General features: G+C 36.9%; 1 protein-coding gene across 4 annotated transcripts in view; it reads right to left on the bottom strand.

The window, feature by feature from the left end:
- LOC113226285 (autophagy-related protein 2 homolog A) overlaps window positions 1-21,033 on the bottom strand; it is a 66,270-nt gene that overhangs the window by 13,276 nt on the left and 31,961 nt on the right. For 3 of the 4 annotated variants that reach the window (XR_003310084.1, XM_026458854.1, XM_026458852.1), the window contains exons 22-34: window positions 20,483-20,747; window positions 19,584-19,776; window positions 18,055-18,162; window positions 16,122-16,393; window positions 14,825-15,033; window positions 14,289-14,429; window positions 11,482-11,677; window positions 9,225-9,392; window positions 8,089-8,248; window positions 6,155-6,322; window positions 3,751-3,922; window positions 3,058-3,204; window positions 1,792-1,919 (exon numbers count right to left, since the gene is read on the bottom strand). Coding sequence is in view for 3 of the 4 variants with exons in the window: in XM_026458854.1 (XP_026314639.1) it covers window positions 1,792-1,919; window positions 3,058-3,204; window positions 3,751-3,922; window positions 6,155-6,322; window positions 8,089-8,248; window positions 9,225-9,392; window positions 11,482-11,677; window positions 14,289-14,429; window positions 14,825-15,033; window positions 16,122-16,393; window positions 18,055-18,162; window positions 19,584-19,776; window positions 20,483-20,747 (2,327 nt within the window). In the remaining variant the exon portion in view is untranslated. The remainder of the gene's footprint in view (window positions 1-1,791; window positions 1,920-3,057; window positions 3,205-3,750; window positions 3,923-6,154; window positions 6,323-8,088; window positions 8,249-9,224; window positions 9,393-11,481; window positions 11,678-14,288; window positions 14,430-14,824; window positions 15,034-16,121; window positions 16,394-18,054; window positions 18,163-19,583; window positions 19,777-20,482; window positions 20,748-21,033) is intronic. The other variant, XM_026458855.1, reaches the window with a different exon arrangement.

Here is a 21,033-nt window from a genome sequence, read left to right as displayed (position 1 = left end):
CGGATTTCACCGAGATTCTCCGAAAAAATATTTAAAAAAATATTAGAAAAAATTATGAACATTATTTGAGATTGTTTGTTGTTGACATTGACAACTTCTAGCTTATTGCCAGCCGAATAATTGAAAATGTATGAAATCCTTGGTTTCTTGGTAATTTAATCTTTTCATGTAGTTGTTTTATCGATGAACATACTTATTTACACTAAATTCTCGTAATAAACCATTTATTAATATGATAAAATCAAAATTAAAACATTTGGATACAGTTTATCGAAATTTGGGACAATTTTACGAAAATAAGAGGAATTGCAAGGAATTCTGTAAATGAATTGCTTTCAACGGAATTGCACGATTTGGCCTTTTAGGCAATTATTATGTTAGTATTAACAATGAACCGAAAAATAATCTAAACAATTACAAACTCCTAAAATGTTGAATCGATTTCTCGTGAAAATCGTATAATGTGATTATCGATACGATTAGTCCACATCCCTATTCGCGATTCGAGGACAAGAGTCAAATTTGGCCTCTTATTTGGTGACGACTATAGAAGAATTTTAAAGTATTAAACTTGCCTCTGTTTATCAGCTTTACACGTTTTAACAATCATTATGCTGAATGCAATACTTACGACGTATTTGCCGAAAACGTGCAAATTATGCTAACGTTTCTCTTCCCCCAAAAGACTGGGTAAGAGAAATAAACGTGATGGTATACCTCGTGTTCTCTAGATTTCACAACTGTCAAATTAGTTTTTTCGGCCTTTTGGATTTGGAGTATCGTAGCGACATCTCTTTGAAATCCTTTGAACTAATTTCTTTTCTGTTTTATCGACTGAGAGACTATAGTGCTAAGCTTCGTAGGTTATGAGTTAAGGCTTCAAGACCCTCTTCACTAGGTGCTCTTTTTACCCCACCTGACTCTATATAATTTTTTGATCCTGTAGAAGGAGCGGACCTAATGTTATTCAACATTTTTTTTGGTTTTCAATATACAGGGTATACGTCAGTATACAGGGTATACGTGAGTATACAGGGTGTCACACAGCTATGGGATATGGAAGGTAAGTATTTTAAATAATGTAGATAGGATGTTTTCCTTCATGGAGAATTATTTTACTTTCAAAAGTAGGTAATATCGCTTTCAAGGACGTTGAAAAAGTTGCTAGCCTCATCTGGCAATTGAACCGATGAAATGTGAAAAAAAGATCGGCGTCATCAAAATACGGGATTTTTTTATGACGACGATCTAAAGGCTCAATAAGAAGGATTATTTTGTATAAGTAACATAGTATTATATATTTCGTCGGCTAAATTTGAAAACCTTTAACTCCATTTTTGAGCGAAATCCCAAATAAAATTAAAGACAAAAAAAATGTAATCCAAGTGAAAGCTTAAAATATTTTACACCTATTTTGGTTATAAAATAAAGGTATAATCATAAATTGTCACATAATTGTAACTGCCAACACAAAAGTAGTGTAAAAAATTACCCACATATTTTTTTTTGTTTGGATGCTATTTTCATGTACAAAAATATTTAATTATGAATTTTTCTTATAGATGAAAATTGTATCTAAATATAAAATAACTGTGCATTTTAGTATCATTGAAAATAATATTGTACAAAAAAATATGTGTGTTACACCTATTGCGCTGATAGCCTCAATTATTTCTAGTATTTCTGTTTTTTTTTGTGCTTACCAAAAATTCACTTTAATGAAGGTTTACTAATTTAACCGACGATGTTCTTTCGATTTTTAAAAGTGTAGTTCTTCTGAGCGGTACTTACTGAGTTGCAATAGCGAGTGCATAGGCCCGATGCCACTTAACAGGCCGGGCAGCTGGTGACGCTTGATATCGGAAAGCCATTCGTGGAGTGCCCACTGCACTAGTTTCTCCAGACCTAGCAGGCCGAATCTGAAACATATCGTTAGCATTGCAAGCAACAGAAACAGAAAATCTACCGTGACTAATGAAGCCAGAGAAAACGAAAGGGAGATTTCAGGAGCGTAGTAAGTTAAGGTCGGTAGACTCTATCAGCTTTAGCAGCACTTTGCACGCGCGCCACTTTGGTTGGTGTCGGCTCATCTCGAAAGACTATTACGCTCGATTGCTGCTTTGTTTTGGGATCGTAACTATAAATCCATGTTTCGTCAGCTGTTACTATGTCCCACACTAAATTTGACGTCCCTTCGTTGAATCTGGTAAGCATGGTACTGCACCAAGTGACGCGATTTTGAGCCTCAGTCAAATTATGTGGGATCCACCGAGAGCACAGCTTTTTCACACCCAAATGTTTGTGTAGTATTGATTGTATTTGACTCATGCCTATGCCTAAAGATCTCGCCCGAATCTCACGGTATGTCTAATGCCTGTTTGTTTAGATTATACGGTGCACAACATCGATGTTTTTGTTGTTCACAGCAGTGGACGTGCGACCATGACGAAATTCGTCACTGAGATTCACACGACCGCGTTTGAATTCTGCAAACCAGCTATAAATAATCGTCTTGCATGGTGCTTCATCGCCAATAGCAGTTTGAAGCCGAGCGAAGCTCCGCTGAGCTGTTAAATTATACTTAAAGTCGTAGAAAATCATACCACGAAATTTTCACGAGTTAAAGCCACGGTGATGTAGACAACCAATTTCTAAAATGACGTCACAATGTAAAAACGAGTGACAGTCAGATGAAACAAACTATATTCTACAGCCAAAGAGTTCCATTTTCAAATGTTGTAATTACCTTTTAAATATTGTTTATGTAAGTGGCCAGGACTAGAAACTTACAGTGCGCCCTATGTAGATACTCGTTAATGATTTCTTATTAACCGTCCTTAATGGTTATCTATCAGTAGTCCGAAATGACATTTCCCAGAAATAACGTATGCTCGAATTTTTATGAAAAGTAACTTTGAGAGGAAAACGTTGTTTTCTTCTAAACCTAACTTAACCTAACCTAATCGTGTCTTTGCGATAAACATCCAACATATCCTGAAAGAACAACGGTTTCGTTATAGTTCAGAATAGTGTTTTGGTTAGATGACGTAAGTATACCTGTAATCGAGCCGCTTAAGGGTGAGCTCGGAGCAGTTGAGCTGGCCGAGCCCCATGAGCAGGCCGGCAACGGGCCCAGCCGACAGGTCGACGCGCTTGCCCACGTAATCCAGCCGGATGGGGACCTCGGGGGAGAATACCACTCTCCTGTCGAGTAACAAGGAAGTTTCTAAGAGTTCGGCCCTTTCTGTACCTTACTAGACTCAACTGTTACTGATGCTTGCACAGGTTATAGTGCCCGTCTCGTATACCCTAAGGGTTGGTAGGGAGGGACACTATAATCAAAACTTATGTGGAATGGAAAAAGAGGTGTTACTGATGATGTTTTTATTGAATATTATGATGGATCGAAAAAATCTTTTTACTAATAATTATGTTAATAATGTGTTTATTCCTGTCAATATTATTTAAGTTCGAATCATCAGTTTAAGGCTATAATTAAAAATAAAGTGGAGTCGAAATATCAAATTCCATACATTCCAAAAGTATTCAGAAATTAAGAACTTGAAATCCAAACCTATAATGATTCGAAATAAAAAAAAATCAGGATAAGCAGATCAGAGCAACCCCGAGGAAAGAGAAGCTGCAATATAATACATTAAGGACATTGTTGCCTTTGTCTTGAATTTTTGCTGCTCCTAACCACCGGAAGGCAAAGGTTCTATTCAAAACAGAAACACGTGGATTTATAACCTGAAATATATCGGCGAGTCGTCGACAGGCTCCGTGTCGCGAAGCTGTTTGGTCGGCGGCTTCTCCTGGTTGATGCCCAGCCGGTTGAAGTCCTCCTCCAGCTGGATTAGGTTCTCCGACACAAGTCGTTCGGCTTCGTACGTCTCCATTAAGGGTTCTTCGTCGCGGATTACTGCAACAGGTATCATGGAAACACTAATTTTGGTTCATGCAACTTTTTAATTTAAAGTTATTAAAGTAAATGTCTATCAATTCACTAACGCGGTTAAAGCCAAAGTGTACCTAGAGTTGCTAGCGAGATTTATTATATATTTCTTTCCGTATTGTGTACATCACCCCAAGAAAGGTGAGGCGAGGTGTGTTAATGGGTGTTAATGTGTGTGTGTGTGTGTGTGTGTGTGTGTGTGTGTGTGTGTGCGTGTGTGTGTGTATGTGTGTGTGTGTGTGTGTGTGTGTGTGTGTGTGTGTTCCGTAAAATCCTGGACAGCGTCAGCAGTGGATCTTCCCAACCTAAAACCATACTGACTTTCCGATAACTTTTTATTTTCCAAATAGCTAATGAGGCGCTTATTTGTGATTTTTTCCAGAATTTTAGACAATGAAGGCAAAATGGGGATCGGTCGATAATTGTTTACACTGTCTCTAGCCCCATTTTTGTGAATCGGTAAAACTACCGATTTTTTTAGCGCGTTCGGGAACACACCTTCCGTTAAGCAATGATTTAAAAGATAAGTAATTGTTGGAGTTATAATACTTTGAATAGCTTTTGGTAGTGTAGTTGAAATACCGTCATATCCAGCAGATGTATCCTCTAGGGAATAAATGAGTCTTTCTACTTCCTCAGAATCAGTTTCCTGCAGTACAAATGATGTGTACTTTGAATTTAAGTTTTTGATACAATTTTGAGGAAATGGGGCCAACGTTCGATGGAATTTTGTTTGCAAGTTCTGATCCTATGCTAACAAAGAACTGATTTACCTTATTCGCTGACTCTTGTTCAGTGACGTCTAATGACAAAAGTTCAAACGCTGACTCTTTAGTTTTATTTCTATTTGAAATAGTATTAATTGCATTCCATAACTTTTTATTGTCATTTTTACATAAATTATTTTGATTTTGTTCATAATTTCGTTTAACTTTTTTAAGTATATTGCTACAAAAATTTTGATACCGTTTGTAAGTTCATTATTAGGATCATTTTTAATTTTCTTATGTATTCTCTCTCTATTTTTTATACATTTTAGAAGTCCTACTGTGATCCATGGCTTCAAAGTAATTATATTTCTCGGTATTTTGGTTTTATTGAATTGTTTAAAATTAAATTTTGGATTTGTGTAATGAAATAATTTGTGGCGCAATCAATGTCATGTGCATTATAAATTTCTGTGAAGTCAATTATTTTACATTCATCAAGAAAATTGTCATATTTTATCTTAGTGGTAAAATGATTTGTAAGTCGATTAGAATTTTTTTTCATTTTTAGACAAAAGAGGATTGATTCATGATTAGTTATCGAAGTTTGAAGCATAAAAGTTTTCGATTGTAGTTTAGTTTTGACAATTGTATGGCCCAGACAGCTGTTAGGTGTTACGTTTTAGTGGCATTATGGCAGGTCAAAATTAGCTCATTACTTAAATATAACAAAACTACAAGAGGAGAAGCAAGGCAGAAGGTAATTTCGTGGTTCACTAAAACCGGTCCATGATGAACTAAGCACTAAAAAGGTCTGATTTATTATCTTGTCGAACTGGGTAACTCGTTTCTTTAACTATTTCCGTTATCACGCACTTCTACAAGTTAATAATATTGTCATGGAAAGTAAAATAATTGGTCGAAGAACAACACAAGGGTCATCCAGATTGGTCAGGTCGCGACACTCCCATTAAATAAAAAAGAAATTTAAAGTACTTTCGTTTATTATACCGCCTTTTTTAAATATGTAGTGCAGCTATATTCCTGTATCGTAGTCTATAGCAAGATAAATAATACCATAGACAATATTTTTTTAATTCTCGCAATTACGGACACTTATGCATTTGATTATATGACAGTTTTTCTTCAGTCTGTTTACATAGCTCTTTGTTTATATGTAGACGTTCAAAAGTTTAGAACTGCAGACAGAAAATTAAATGGATTTATATCATTATTTTGCAAAGAGTTGTACGCTTCGTAAATGACAAACTCTGTGGGTTCTTTCTTTTGAAAATAATACAAAAATTTCCAAGCATGTTTGAAAAATATTAATAAAAATAGTTCTAGGGACCAGGACTACCCAAGCTTTAAATTCTGCTTAGATCGCACTTACCGATCAAGGGTAAACGACCAGGCGCGAGTAAAACGTAGTGTCGTTTAAGGAAGAAGGTTCGTCATGCTGTCTTGTCTATAGTTAGTTGATAGATCTTACCAGCTTCATTGAGCGATAGAGCGTCCGCATCACCAAGTGAAGTGGGTGTCGGTGGTGGGTCGCGTAGATGACTGCCGATACTCATCACTGGTGGACGATGGGTCGGCGTCGTCTGACGCGATCCGCTCGAGTCAGTTGAAAGCCCGCTTACACTTTTCGTGTCTTCATCTGAGAAAGAGACAATACAGTTTAGTATGAATTATATTGTGTGATAGTTTTACTGTAAAGCGTTACTCCCTATTGTTGCTGGTTAACCATAAAACTACATAGTAAACAGGGTTATTTTTAAAATATTAACAACCTCGCAGGAGTATATCGACTGTGAACTGGCAACCGGTACTATCTCAATTTTCTAAAGATTTCACTTTTTTATACTATTTCATATTCCTCAGTGTTGCAAGAAATATCTTCTTATTAATCTTAGATACATTTAATTTTGGCACCAGGATCGACTTCATTGAACTTATACTAAATTCTAACCAGATGTATAAGTAAAATTGTCAAAAATGAGATAGTACCGGTTGCCAGTTCACAGTCGATATTATTAACATAATGAACATCAACTTTTGTTGTTAGTATTTTAAAATAACCCTGTATACAGTACAGGAAGCTTGCCACCGTGCGACCTACAGTAACAGACGGAAAGGGGAAGGATAAGGTGTGCTCAGGAAAGGTTCAGATATTCTGACGGCCAAAGGTGTCTTGGCTGCAGTGCTGGAGAGTTCCCTCGTCAATGAGGCAGCACTTAATGTGGCAACCGCTAGTTGTGATTGCACAACGGGAGGTGGGCAAGCCAACAACTCCGGTACCAATCTGGATAATAGGAGGGTTCTGTACGTGCGCCCGGGGATGCTCACCCAAGGCACTATACTTTCGAGAACCGGATGAAGTGTGTCAACGGGCTGATCTGGGGTCAGGACCTGACTGACAAGGTCCCTGTGCGGGCTTGTTTGCGCAGGTAATAGTGCCCTTCCCGTATAACCAAAAGCTAGGGTAGTGGGGACGTTATAATGAAAGCTTAGTAGAAGAATGGACCAATAACTAAAGAGGACTGCTAATCGCGTAGTCGGGTATTTAGTACCTATCGGTACACCAGACGCCGCGATGAGTGCCAAATAGCTATTATTGTAACTAATTTGTTTAAATTGACAAGCTGCAATTTATCAAAGTTATTCTAATTTCTAGGGATAACAAATCAACTAGATGGCGCTTATTGCACAGATTTTTATTTTTTTTAGGATTTGCGCCATTTATCCATATTAGGAAGCGTTAATTTATAAATTAGTTTGTAAGATACAATGCCATATATTGAAACGCATATTTGTCACAGTTCAGAAAATAATTTTAGCCACGATTGAATAATATTTCAAAGAAAAAAACTTGACTTCTTGTATTTAATATTGAAGAGGAAATAATTGATATTCGCAGCTATTTATAGAATATAAACTACAGGCTATTGATCAGCGCTATCTAGATATAAGACGGACTTTTGACTTTTTTCAAAGCTACTATCTGTAGTATGGAGATAAGTAGGCCTCCAGAATTATTGGTCCATGACAGAAGATATTGGACTCTTGCTGTCTACTTAAGGAGAGATGTATGTAGTTTTTTCCTTTAAGAATTAAAATAAACATAAAATTAAAAATATTATGTATCTGTATATGTGTATACAAAGTAGCACATTTAGACAAATTCATTTCATTAAAGCACATTTAACAGCGGCTTCAAACAACAAAATTAAAGTGTTGAAAATTGTCTTAGGAAGCTAACAGACTGACTGCATGTTTGCAGTTAAAGCGTGAAGTCAATATCAACTTCATGCAGTCGAGGTCACATATTAACTGCATGCAGTCGTTATCAACTTTCGAAGTCGAAGTTGATTTCGATTTCACGCATTAACTGCAAAGATGCAGTCAATCTGTTATCAGTCTTACCAGATGCTTCGTCAGTGCCGAGTTTCCCGAAAAATCCAACCAGAAACGCAAGAGTATCCTGGTCGAGATTGAACCGCAACGGTAACAACGATACTTTGAGACAGCATTCTTGCGCGCTCAGCGACGCGAGTTGACGCATGTGGACTGCTTTTACTATTAGCTGCAAAGAAATATACATTATTTATGGTCTCTGGGTTACGATGTAAACTGGGGCACTCGGTAGAGTGTTTTGTAGAAATAATGTAATGACTTCAACACACTTCTGACAAAGTAGTATAATTATAATAACAACGCACACACTCATAGCCCCATACTAGGGAAACCCTGTATCGCGGGTGCCAAGAAACACACACATATGACACACAAACTCACAAGAAAAATAAATAAATAAATAAATGTAGGCCATAGAAATATTGTCGCGTGACAGATCAGCATGGCAACTGTTCGACCATAGAGTTAATGATAATATTGAGGAAGGAGTGATTTCGGTTAACGAAAATAAATTATATTAGAAAAAGTGAAACCGAAATTTAGTAGTATGTTTGCAGTTAATTAATAGCATTAAAATTTGTTAAATAGAATGATTTGATTTTCGGCAAAAAATATTAGTTAGAATGTGAAATTGAACATAAATTTCAATTTTACAATTTACACTTGTATTTGCGAGGAACGTACAAATTTTTGCCATTCAAAGGTCAACACTTTTAAAAATTTAGCATCGGAACTGTCGTTGGCGTCCTCGTGTTTGAGAGCCCTATTAAACGTCGGTAACTTTTCAGTCCTATAATTTGATGCTTTTTTAAGCCGGGTACTCATTAGCGAACTGTAAAGTGACAGATACAGTAACGAGATTCGAGTGTGTACGCGTGAAACAGTTTTTACTCGCTAGAATGAGGTTATCGCCGGCTCACTGTTCGCCCCGAGCGGCGAGCTCGCGAACCACGTACACACTATGATTTTTGGTAACATAACATGCAACGGTTACGGTTACAGCTCGCTAGTGGGTACCCGGCTTAATATGTCCAGCATTTTTGAGCCAATTTGATTAGTTTTTGTTTCAACGACAATTTAGTGTTGTGAAGGTTGGTTCGTGCAAACTGGTCTTCTTTATAGGCGCCAAAGATGTATATTCTTACCATATGTGCGTTTTTCCTCTCTGGTTCGTCTTTAAGCTTGTACTGACTCAATAGCTTGTTGATATTGCTACAATCCAACTGGTCTAGCACTTCGATTTTAGTGATCGCAAGGGTCTGACGTGACGCTTGCGTTCCTCCGGGTGGGTATGTTTCGTGAACGAATTTTAACTGTAAAGGCGAAGAATTTTGTAATATTTATTTTAATTATGTTCTTACTTTAGTAAGGCACACACTTATAATCCCACACTATGGAAACCCTGTATCGCCATTGCCATGAACACACACATAGAAATCACAAATTACTCCAAACTCACGAGAGAAATAAATGTAGGCTATACGAATATTTCTCCCGACCTGGAGTCGAGTCCGGGATCTCTGCGTGGCAGTCCAGCATGGTAACCGTTCGGCCACGGAGGCAGTCACTTCTACGATATTTATCTATTTTTGTGAAAACATTACACTTGTTTGTTCATACAAAGATCGAACAAACAAAGTTATATTTTTTCGGTCCGGTTGGATTTGAACCAGGGTCTGTCGCCTCAACGTGGCTACCAACTCTCACCAACTGAACGACCCTGATTCGAGCCCAGTCGGATGGAAGGGATTTTTCTTTGTGTTTGTTCGACATTTTAACCGACTTCAAAAAAAAAGAGGAGGGTCAATTCGACTGTATGTTTTTTTTTGTATGTATGTTACGCGATAACTCCGGTATTTGTGAACCGATTTTGATGATTTTTTTTGTTGGAAAGAGTGTACATCCATAGTGGTCCCATTTAATTTTGAAGAAAATCGTCTACCTCTAAAGGTGGCTGTTCAGGCATGAAGTTTCATTTTTTATAAATAGCGTCTAAATTTTATTATAGGAGCAATTATTTTAATGGTTGATATTGTTATTCTCCAATTCAAGGCGTTTCTCTCTCTCAATATACTTTGAGTAGTGAGATCCGATTTTTATTATCTCCTATGTCAAGTTCCGTATAGTGGCGAACTAGGGGTAGATTTCAATAAAACTTGGCAAAGAGATGTAATTCCATATACTTTTGAGGTCGGTTTTTTTAGTACTCTGAACTGAGATTATGTATCAATAATGATATTATTGTGCTGTAAGAATAATCAAGTGAACGTCATAACCTTTTTTAAAATTTTTATATTCCATGTTTAAATGGTAGCTTAAACAATTTCTGTAAAAATAAAAATTGGACTAGTTATTATCATAAAAATATTCACCATTTAAAATGGTCACATCATTCCCTATTTTGTATATTTTTTGTTTTACGTTTAGTATTATTATGGATTTAATTTTGTATTTCACATGTAGCAGGTTGCCGCCACTCGCAGCTTTCACGTCGCAATTCACAATACTAAGTTAATATTCGACTGTGTTTGCTTTAAACTGTAATTTTTTTCACTAAAGTCATAACGTGTCATGTTTGATTTGTGAGTACAATACAAATAGTATGGTTATACAGGTGACGTTAAAAAAATATTGCAAAAATTGAAAATTAGTAATGAGAGTACCTAAACATGTGGTCTAGAGTGTCGATTTTCAACATTCTGAAAAATTTGCTTAATATTAGTAAACTAAGTGACATGGATTTTTTAAAATATTTTTACCACAACTGATATACTCTGGCCTCTCGCCCAGCGCCCGCTTAACGTTGAGTTTTGGGATAGCCTGTATATGCGCAATAATTATTCTAATAATAGTGTTTCGGACAAACTGCTGGAGTGCTTTCAAAATTGATGCCAAAACAATCATCGTCATAATAAAAAAAAAAGTCAAATATGTAATTTTTAAGTCTATTGAATGTTACGATATTTGACCACCATGATATTAAATGATAATTGTGAAATTACTAGTTTGTAATAATTATTAATACAAAGATTTCTCAAAGATGGCGCTACGGCAATAGCTGTTAAAACTAAAAAACAAAGATCTACAACAAGCACAAAGAAAAATTGGTAAGGTCCGCTGGTTCCTTCTGTGGCTTAGTTGGCATAGCGCCTGGTATGGTTTGCTAGAAGATGTTGCTAATTTAAATTTTTGCTTAGTGTTCGATCTTTGTATTAAAAATTATTACAAAGTCAAATGTGTTCTGTCTTCGGAATAATGACATTCGGAAGAAAGTAATTGGTATATATGAAAAGTTACCCTACCATAGACTGTAAATATGCGTGGACATTTTCAGGAATCGATTTAAAAAATTTAAATATATTTGTAAGCTCTGGCGTAGGCAAGTATACATTAGTTACATACCTTAGTGAGACAAAGTTTGACGCAAGTGTGATGATCGCGAAGTGGTCCGCCACGAGAGCGCCAGTTACGCTGTTTGGGTTGCTGATGAGTGTTAGGCCGTACGCGTTCAGCGCCGGCAGTCCAGCTTACGCCGTGTCTACTGTACGCAGCAGTTACCGAACGACCAGATTCATAAGGCTCGTATTCCTTATTGCGTCTGGAACAAACAATATTATAATAAATTAACTTACTTAAAAAACAGAAGTTGTCAAGTTTGATATGTATACCATAGTATAATAAGACAAGTAGTTCAACTCCCGCTTGTTCGGTGCGTCAATGTCTAGGGTTGTCACATTATTATTTAACTATACAGATTTATTTGTAAAATATTAACAACCTCACATGACTGTATTACTACAATATAAACAACAACTTTTGCTTCATGACTTTTAATAATTCGTCACATTTCACTTTCATATGAAAATAAAATAATTTAAATAGATCGCTCTAAACGGTAATACCTCTGTCCAAACGTGAGAGTCGTTAGAAAAGACGCTTGGAGGTTTGAACTTACTACTTTACTACTAAATACAGATCTAAAAAGTGTCAGATAGAACAAAAAAACTTAAGTTTCGTTTTGGTATATTTATCATGTTTTGTCAAAAGTCACGGAACCAAAATTGTTGTTTATGATATTAGTAATCTAGTCCTGCAAGGTTGTTAGTATTTTAACAATAACACAGTATATCTACATACAGGCGGCAACATCTACTATTCATCACAGTTTTCTAGTGCTATACTGAATTAATCTTTGTCAAATGCAGTACTTACATATTGATATTTTTATACCAGCGTCGCGTATTAGTATCTTGATTATGGTTAGTATGATTATGAAATAGAAACGAAATACTGCACAATTTTGAATTTGAGGCAAATCTTGTTCAAACAACCATAAAGACAACAATAAGTACTTCATTATAGAAATATTTATGTAAATATTTTTCTCCTCATTAGCTCGGAAAGGCATTCTTTCTTATTAAATCTGCGCGCAAAAGCGTTTTTGAAATTCGAACTTGACGATGGACTGTGGTGCACCTAACTTTTTCTTTCGATGAAAAAAAAAAAGAAACACAATGACACGTTCAACTACGCGATTTGTCGTAGATTATTTATGTAATATAAATCCCTTGGTACATTTTATTCGTATTATAGTTGACATTAAATCGACAACGATATCAATTGATTTTATAGTTCGACTATTTTTCTTTCATCTGCCATTTTCCTCGTTACAGTGAGGTGAAAAATTGTGCGCTTCTCACGGCAGCAAATTTGTTTTACGTCTCGCGTCTTGAAACCCTCGCTACGCTCAGGATTCTATTTTTGAACCACTCGCTTCTCTCGTGGCTACAATCCGTCGCTTGCTCAGATTTCAGTACAAGCACTCGCGTCAAACAACAACTTTGTAGCCTTGCATAACAAATAACTATTATTTTACGAGAGCTGAACACGCGTTCGGTACTTACTCGGTTTTAGGGTCCACTGAAAATCAGCGTCACAGTCTTTGCTGATATTAGCTGAGTGGATCCTTTTACATACGCCACAGCCGCAGACATGACATTTTTTCAAATTGAGTTGACTGTTTTAAAATTGGATTATGTTTGCTTCGTCGTTTTTTTTTTGTTATTTTACTCTTGTTTTGACTTTTTTATTTCTGTATATATTTTTATATATATATATATTTTTGTGTTACGACGTTGTAACAAATTATTCCTATTCTATTCATTAGAATAGACATTAGGAAAAATAGGAAAAAATGACATAAACTATTATGTCATTTTTAAACTGCCTCCGTGGCCGAACGGTTACCATGCCGGACTGCCACGCAGATGTCCCAGGTTCGATTCCCGGGCCGGGAGAAATGTTTGTATGGCTTACATTTATTTCTCTCGTGAGTTTGGGTGTAATTTGTGGTTGTCTATGTGTGTGTCCATGGTACCCGCGACACAGGGTTTCCCTAGTGCGGGGCTATGTTGACTGTGTGCGTTAAACACCGCGAGATTGCTTATATTCTTTAAAGACTGGCGGGTGTGACCCGAACGCACCGCGCGATTTTGCGAATGTGTGCGTCTACACGACGCGATGCTACTTTGTGTGGAGTTACATCACTTGTCTTATTATACTGTGTGTACATTCTAGATATAGGTATGTATGATACTTCGTAGACGATATTATATAAAATTGGCATTTTTTAATGCTGATAGATTTAGTTTTTTATAATAATGATTTTATTGTATTGGAAGAAAATAATCAGGTCAGCAGAAGTTTGTAACAAAATGTTATACATTTTGTATGAAAAAACTTTTTATTAAATTTGACAACTTCCGCTGTCTCTATTTTTGCTCCCGATAAAGTAAAATCATACTTATAAGAAACTGGGTGTGAAAGACTGAGCTTTAAAAAAAAATTAGTAAATTTTATTAATTTTGTATGAAAAATATTTTATGAAATTTGACCAACTTCGGCTGTTCTGATTTTTTTCGTGTCATACAATGAAATGATCCCTTCATGAAACTGAGTCGATTAGCACTAAAAAAAATTTGATCAATTTTCTTTTTTATGGACAACTCACACTTGACCAAAAAATTTACTATGCGAAAATTTTTTTTATAAAATAAAAGGTTTAATGGTTCCTAAAACAGTTTCCTTATATCTTCTATGGTTTCGCTTTTCCCCATACCGACCCATTAAAAAAAACACTGTATATACCTTAAAATCAGCATTTTGAGTAGAATGTCAGATTATCTGAAAATAAATAGATCTTTGCTTACTTAGTAGCAGTAGGTGAGCCGTGTTTCCGGGCGTCGCCTTCGATGGTGACAGTTTTCTTAGTAGATGCAGCGTCAGTGGCCGACTTGAAGTCCGTGCCGCCGAACATGTTCCACGTCAAACTCATTTCGCATAGTGTGTATCTGTAAGCAACATTATTTATATTTTAATATACACAAAATTGTATTTCAATATTTTAACAAGAATAATAAATTGAGGCTACTCGCACAAATTTAAATGGGTAATCCCTTTTAAATTTTAAGAAAACATTGAGATACCTCCCGTATTCCTACTGAGAAACAAAACAAAAAAGAATCATGGAAATCGGTTCACAAATGTCGAAGTAATTAAGTAACATACTTACAAAAAAATACAGGCGAATAGAGAACCTCCTCATTTTTTGGAAGTCGGTTAAAAATAGTTCTGCAGACAGCCATTTGACACAATTAATATTTTGAATTGACTCGTGAGTTAATTGCTAGTGCCATAAGATTTTGGTACACCGATATGTAGGATAGTTAATTTTTTTTCATCTTACCTAAGTACCGGCAGTGGAAAACTCTTAGGCGCTGCAAGCACGTCAGTTCTTGCAGCTGGTTTATTGAAATGGTTCTCAATATACGGTATCGGTTGCGGTACGAACCACCTCACTATTGGCTCGGCGAGATCGTCGTCTTCTTCCGGGTGTTGAGATTCTATTATACAGTATTCGTCGTCAGTATTGCTGCTGTCGCCGCTTGATTTTAGCTGGAAACAGCGGCACGATAAGCTTGAGCAGGAAAGGCTTTTCTTTAAATTTTAATAGTCCTTTCTACCCATGGATACGATTGGGTAAAAACACATTTTACTTCTTCAAGTTCCCAAAAATGTCGACAAAGATTTTGTATGCATTACCAAAAATACTTTGTTATTGGTAAGTACTTCAGGTTCTAATATTTTATTTGTCTTTAGAAATTACTATGTATGTTTTCGTATTATAATGTATGTATGCACATACAAATGTATGTATGAAGCTGTGGTAGTATAATGGTCTGACCTACTGCTTTTTAAGCAGACGCCGTGGATTCTAATCCGGGATCGCACCTGCGTCTCAGAATTTTTGTGCGAAATTTAATTTGAAATTTACCATTAGCTTTTCGGTGAAGAAAACATCGTAATGAAACCTGCACGTATAAGAAGGTTCACAACCTTCGGAAAACGTGTGGAGTCTCAACCCGCATTGGGCCAGCGTGGCGGACTACGGCCTAAACCCTCGCTTGAAAGGAGACCCGTGTCCAGCAGTGGGACGTATAAAAGGGTTGATGATGATGTATGCACTACCTCGTTTTTTCTTTAGAAATAACCCGTGCATAACAGCACATTATAGATTAATTCCGACCAGCCTGTATGCGCGCGTATAGGGCTGAGAGTAGAACCGGTTTCCTTCCAACGCGCTGCAATCTCAATTCCTTCGTAATTTTGTCGTATTATGTTTACATTAAAAACATATTTGCTGTGTTAGATATTGTTGTTAGAGGAGTTGTAACTCATACAACTCTGTTCAGGTTTAGAAGTGTAAGGCACAACCACGTTTAATGCTTTTGTAACTAATAAATAAACAAAAAATAATAATATGCCAAACAATCACATAAATTATCTGATCTCAAAGTAGGGAATCCCCTGTACTGTAAGTACCATATTAATAAAATAAACTCCCGAGGGCTCTACGCCGAACATGCAGACAAGAATCAATTCAGAAAGTTCGTTCCCTGAATTGGTTCTACCGGAAATCACACCTGAGACGACGGAAGAGAAATCTTAGTTTCTGTTGTAGTGTGAATTAATAATACTTGTACCTTTTTCCGTTTGGATTTTTTCGGAGTGCCTTTAGGCGTTGAAGTCGGGTCTCCCAGATCCTTAGCCACTTGCGCGTTAGTTGGTTTCGCTTCAATGGCCTCTTCTAAGACACCCAATAGTAATATGTCATTGTTTATGGTCTTGTCATCTTCGATGGGTTTGTCCATGGTCTCGGAAGACATATGCTTCTGCTTCATGTTGGACTCGTCCGGGAAAAAGAATACCTCCACGCCCTCTTTCTCTGTAGAGCTGTTTAGGTCTTCTTCGTCCACTAAAAAGTTGTTGGCAAATGCATCAAATTTGAAGTAAAAACTAAAAAAATTCGGAAGAAAGTTAATGGTACTGTAGGTATATTAACTAAAAATGATAACTCACGTATTTAAGTTGAATTTTTGCTCGACATGTTTCGAACCAGTTCGTGGTCCTTAATCATGAGATTCCGCTGCGATGAGTGGAGGGAAACTGCGCGCCAAAGCCCTGGCAGCCCGATCACTCAGTACGGCAGCGGGCGCAGGCTGCGTCGGCGAGAATTTACCCTCGTTTGCTTCATTTTTATTAGTCCTATGCAGGATTGCACACTACACTAACATCGTCACTTTCTAAAGTCTCGTCTACACTAATCACTGACGTAGTAACTAACACTGTTTTCCAGCCGGGGGGTACCGACCATACACTATCTCGATTCATTTTCGAATGACGACCAATCTCGATAGCTTCACGTACTTTCCGCGGAATGAAATGCTTTTCTCTCGCCAGTACAGACACTTTATCAAAACGAATATAGTGCGTCGAAACCGAATCCAATGAGTGTTCCGTCACTGCAGAGCTCCGATTGTCCCGGTTCTTAATACTACGTATGTGTTCCGTTAGTCGTGTGGATATGTTACGGCCGGTCTCTCCTATGTAACTCTTGCCACAGGAGCAGGGAATCTTATATACACCTGGAACATTCAATGGCTCCTTATCCTTCGGTGAATGCACCAACTGTCTAAGTTGCATGTGAGGGCGGAAAGTCGTCTTGATGCTATATCTTCGGCGTAACGTGTCCGATTTTATCCGTTACTCCCTTAATGTAAGGTAAGTAAATCGGCAGCCTCTCCACTACCGCCGGACGAGGACGAGTAACCGCCTGCGCCCGCTGCCGTTTTGAGTGATCGGGCTGCCAGGGCTTTGGCGCGCAGTTTCCCTCGAGTCACCGCCGCGGAATCTCATGATTAAGGACCACGAATTGGTTCGAAACATGTCGAGCAAAAATTCGACTTAAATACGTGAGTTATCCGTTATTTTTAGTTAATATGTCTGAGTCTCAGGGTGGTTTTCTATTTAAAAGTACTGTAGGTAGTTTATGAGTCATGAATAATATTAGATTTTATTTACTTTATTGAGTATCATGATGTTTTTACAACTTTCTTTTATTTATGATATTCATAATTTTTTTGTGAAAATACTCGACTACTTTGTCATTATTAATTATAACTGCTTCCGTGGCCGAACGGTTACCATATTGGACTGCCATGCAGAGGTCCCAGGTTCAATTCCCGGGTCGGGAGAAATATTTGTATGGCCTAAATTTATTTCTCGTGAGTTTGGGTGTAATTTGTGGTTGTCTACGTGTGTGTCCATGGCACCCGCGACACAGGGTATCCCTAGTGCGGGGCTATGTTGAGTGTGTGCGTTATTATTATTATTATTGACATAAAGCAAAAAAAAACATATTTTGCCGTTAGCGCCACCTATGAGAAACTCTATAAGGTACGCTGCCTCAATCTGGTCTGTAGCTCAGTTGGTAAGAGCTGTGGCCCCAGTGTAGCAACAGACGCTGGTTAGACTCCAGTTATATCGAAGGAATTATTCTTTGAGTTGTATCAATAATAATAATACAAGATTTTTTATGCCATTTATTTTGTAAAGCAAGATATATTGGACACTTACGTGTGTTGTTAGGGCTCTCTTTTAACGCTTCTGCCATAAGGTCGGTGACTTGTTGAATTTCACTTGGAGATAATTCTCTTATTTCTTCCACTTGCCTGTCGTCTAGACCTAAAGTGGAAAAATATATTTTTTTTTTGTAATTATAGAACATCATCAAATTATATCATTTTTACAAGTGGTTTTAACTCGCTCTGTTCTTTGCACCGTTGTCGTTTGCTAAGATTGTATGTACTAAATTACAAATAAGCACCGTTTTTGCAACCCACGGAATGAACATGGTAACCTTTATGATTGATATGCAACCAATTCCGTTATTTATGCAAAATATTATTTTTCTTATTCCAATATTGCATATTTTGCGTAAGGTTGTCAAATAGGGATAACGTTATTAAGACGAATCCTAGGGACACCATGTGTTTAGAAGGCGTGTCGTTTATACAATTTAGAAATGCTCCACTAATAGTAATTTCATAAAAGAACAATGGTGAACCCCTGTACAAATTTTTGTTGACACTGTTCTGAACAAATTTGGTCCTGGGTTTACTATTCTGAGAAGCCTGGAATTAAAGATCAGGAAGTTTGTTTGGATGTTATGTTTTACATAATTGAATAAAATATATTCGATGTATTATTATATCAAAAGAAACTACAGAAGCCTTAAGAGTGTTAATAGAAGCTGAATAGTGCTGTATGTTTGTGACGTGTCGAAAGTTCAGAGGAAATATTTTAAATAACTGTTTTAAACAACGGTATGGTCAAAAAGCATGAAGTTAAGCCATAACAAAAGCAAACTGAGTTAATACATAATGGTAACTCGGACACAATTTTTATTCTGAAACGTGCCATCTATCTCAGATATTGGGAACTTTTTGTCAAGTTTACCACTTTCTGGCGTCGCATATTTCGAGGAGGAATTATTTACCATTTTTGTAATAAAGTAATCTTTTATTGCAAACCGGTACTTTTATATTACGTGAACTAACGTAATGTGGGCCTATCCATACGTAGATACTGAAAACCTTTTTTTGGCAGTTAGATGTCGTTCAACGTTAGAAACTGGCAGTTGTAGGCATTAATCCGGTTACGTTTACATTAACATCGTGTGTCCTCGATGCATACCAGTTAGTAATTTGAGTTTCTTTTAAATATGATTATTTCCAGACTTGGATAGTCCTTTCGGATAATTTGAAAAACTTAATGAATTTATTTTATTCAAACTTGTAATTATGACACTTGAACGTTAAAGAATTCTTTTAACAATGATTTTGCCGTTGTTCCTTTACCCAATCATTCCATTGTTTTTATTGATGATTTTATAAATTATTTATAACAAAAATTATAAATTGCCATTTGAAAATTTATTTACATTATATTAATAATTACTTTTTACTAGCAATCTTTCTATTGTTCGAAGTTGGTATACCTACTCATTAGCGGCTCTGAATAAATGCCTCAAAGACGATTAAACGCTGGCGGCGATCAACAAAAAGTAGAGTCTACACTACCTTGTCAATGATTGGTACACTTACCCACTAGCGGTTCGAGCGGTTGGTCGGAGCAAATGCTAGTATGCCTCGAGGACGGATCAAATGGCGGCTGGGAGTCGCCGTCGGACGCTACGTAAGTCAGCAACCGACATAAAGCAGAAGCAGAGTCCCAGCAGGTGTAAAGGTTCACCATGTTGTTTGATGCGCTGAGGTCTACTTGAGGTTGGTCGTTCGACTGTGGAATAGAGATATAGGAACGTTAGACATGGTGTGAATACATGAAACATGGCGTATTTATTGTGTCTATGTACTGTATTTTATACATTTATACAATCATGGCGGTTTCATCATCAATCAGGCATGTTTTGATTTTATATTGATATTTGATTCAACGTGCTGGCTTCTTGCGGCCAGTAGCTGGACTACGACGAACGATTAACTTCTGAACCAATTCGATAAACAGAAAATTGAACATTTTTAAGATTTACCGATGTTATGAAATACTACTACGGGTAATATTTTTAGTGCGGCTATTTATATATATGTATAATGCGGCATTTTTTCACTTCAAAACAGGACAATAAGGCATTTGTGCGATTTTAGACAATTTGCGCGAAAGAATGATACAACCATACCATACAAAGTGAAAATGGCGGACTGAGCTTAAGTAGGTCTTTCGGGACCTATATCGTTGCCACGTGTCAGACGCTAACTAACAACTTCTACTGTATTTATTATTCTGTGGATTGGTCATTATACTAAACGTCCCGCTCCGGCGAAAACTACTTGCGTGCGCGCTGCACGTGACAGTCCACGCTCAATACGAACCTTGAACGTCCCACCCAACGCCCCTCAGGTGCGAAATTGCAGTCTTAGAATTGACAACGTTGAAGTTGCAAGATGCCAGAGCACAAAAAGCACAAAAAAAAACAACAACTTACAGAAGTCGCTTTATCTTCCATTCTCAGTGATAGTTCAAACAATCCCACATCGATAACGCAAATGTAGTCCTTATTCACATCAGGAAGTTTATCATCGTCCTGTGGTACAGTTACGTTGGGTTTAGTACCATTAATGTAGGAGAGGAACAATGTGCATTCTTGGGCGAGGAATCGTAGACAGGACGTGTTTGTAGCTGCTATGAGGTTGCTTGATACTGTGAAGTTGCCTAGCGTTATCACTGTCCGGATTGGTAGGTAAAGTGGTCTGAAACAAAAGACAATTCAATTTGAGTGCTTCGAAAACGAGTCCGAGGTATTTATAGTGGTAATAACTTATATTCCCAAATATTTTAATTGATTACCTTTATGAAAGAATTTAAAATTTATTTAAAGCATCCTAATCGCCACAAGCGTAATCAGTCTGTTAAACGCAAAGGAGATGCTCTCGGTCAATCTTACGACGTTCAAGCCGTAGTTAACTGCAAAACACATCGTTACTTGGTTTGTTAACCACAGGATGTAATCAATGAAAGGTTTTGAATGAACATAAC

The sequence above is a fragment of the Hyposmocoma kahamanoa genome, unplaced genomic scaffold (genome assembly GCF_003589595.1).
Source record: "Hyposmocoma kahamanoa isolate Upper Pololo Valley unplaced genomic scaffold, ASM358959v1 187, whole genome shotgun sequence".
NCBI classification, from domain to species: Eukaryota; Metazoa; Arthropoda; class Insecta; order Lepidoptera; family Cosmopterigidae; genus Hyposmocoma; species Hyposmocoma kahamanoa.
The sequence above is the reverse complement of the archived record's forward strand: the minus strand, read 5'-3'. Positions and strand labels throughout refer to the sequence as shown.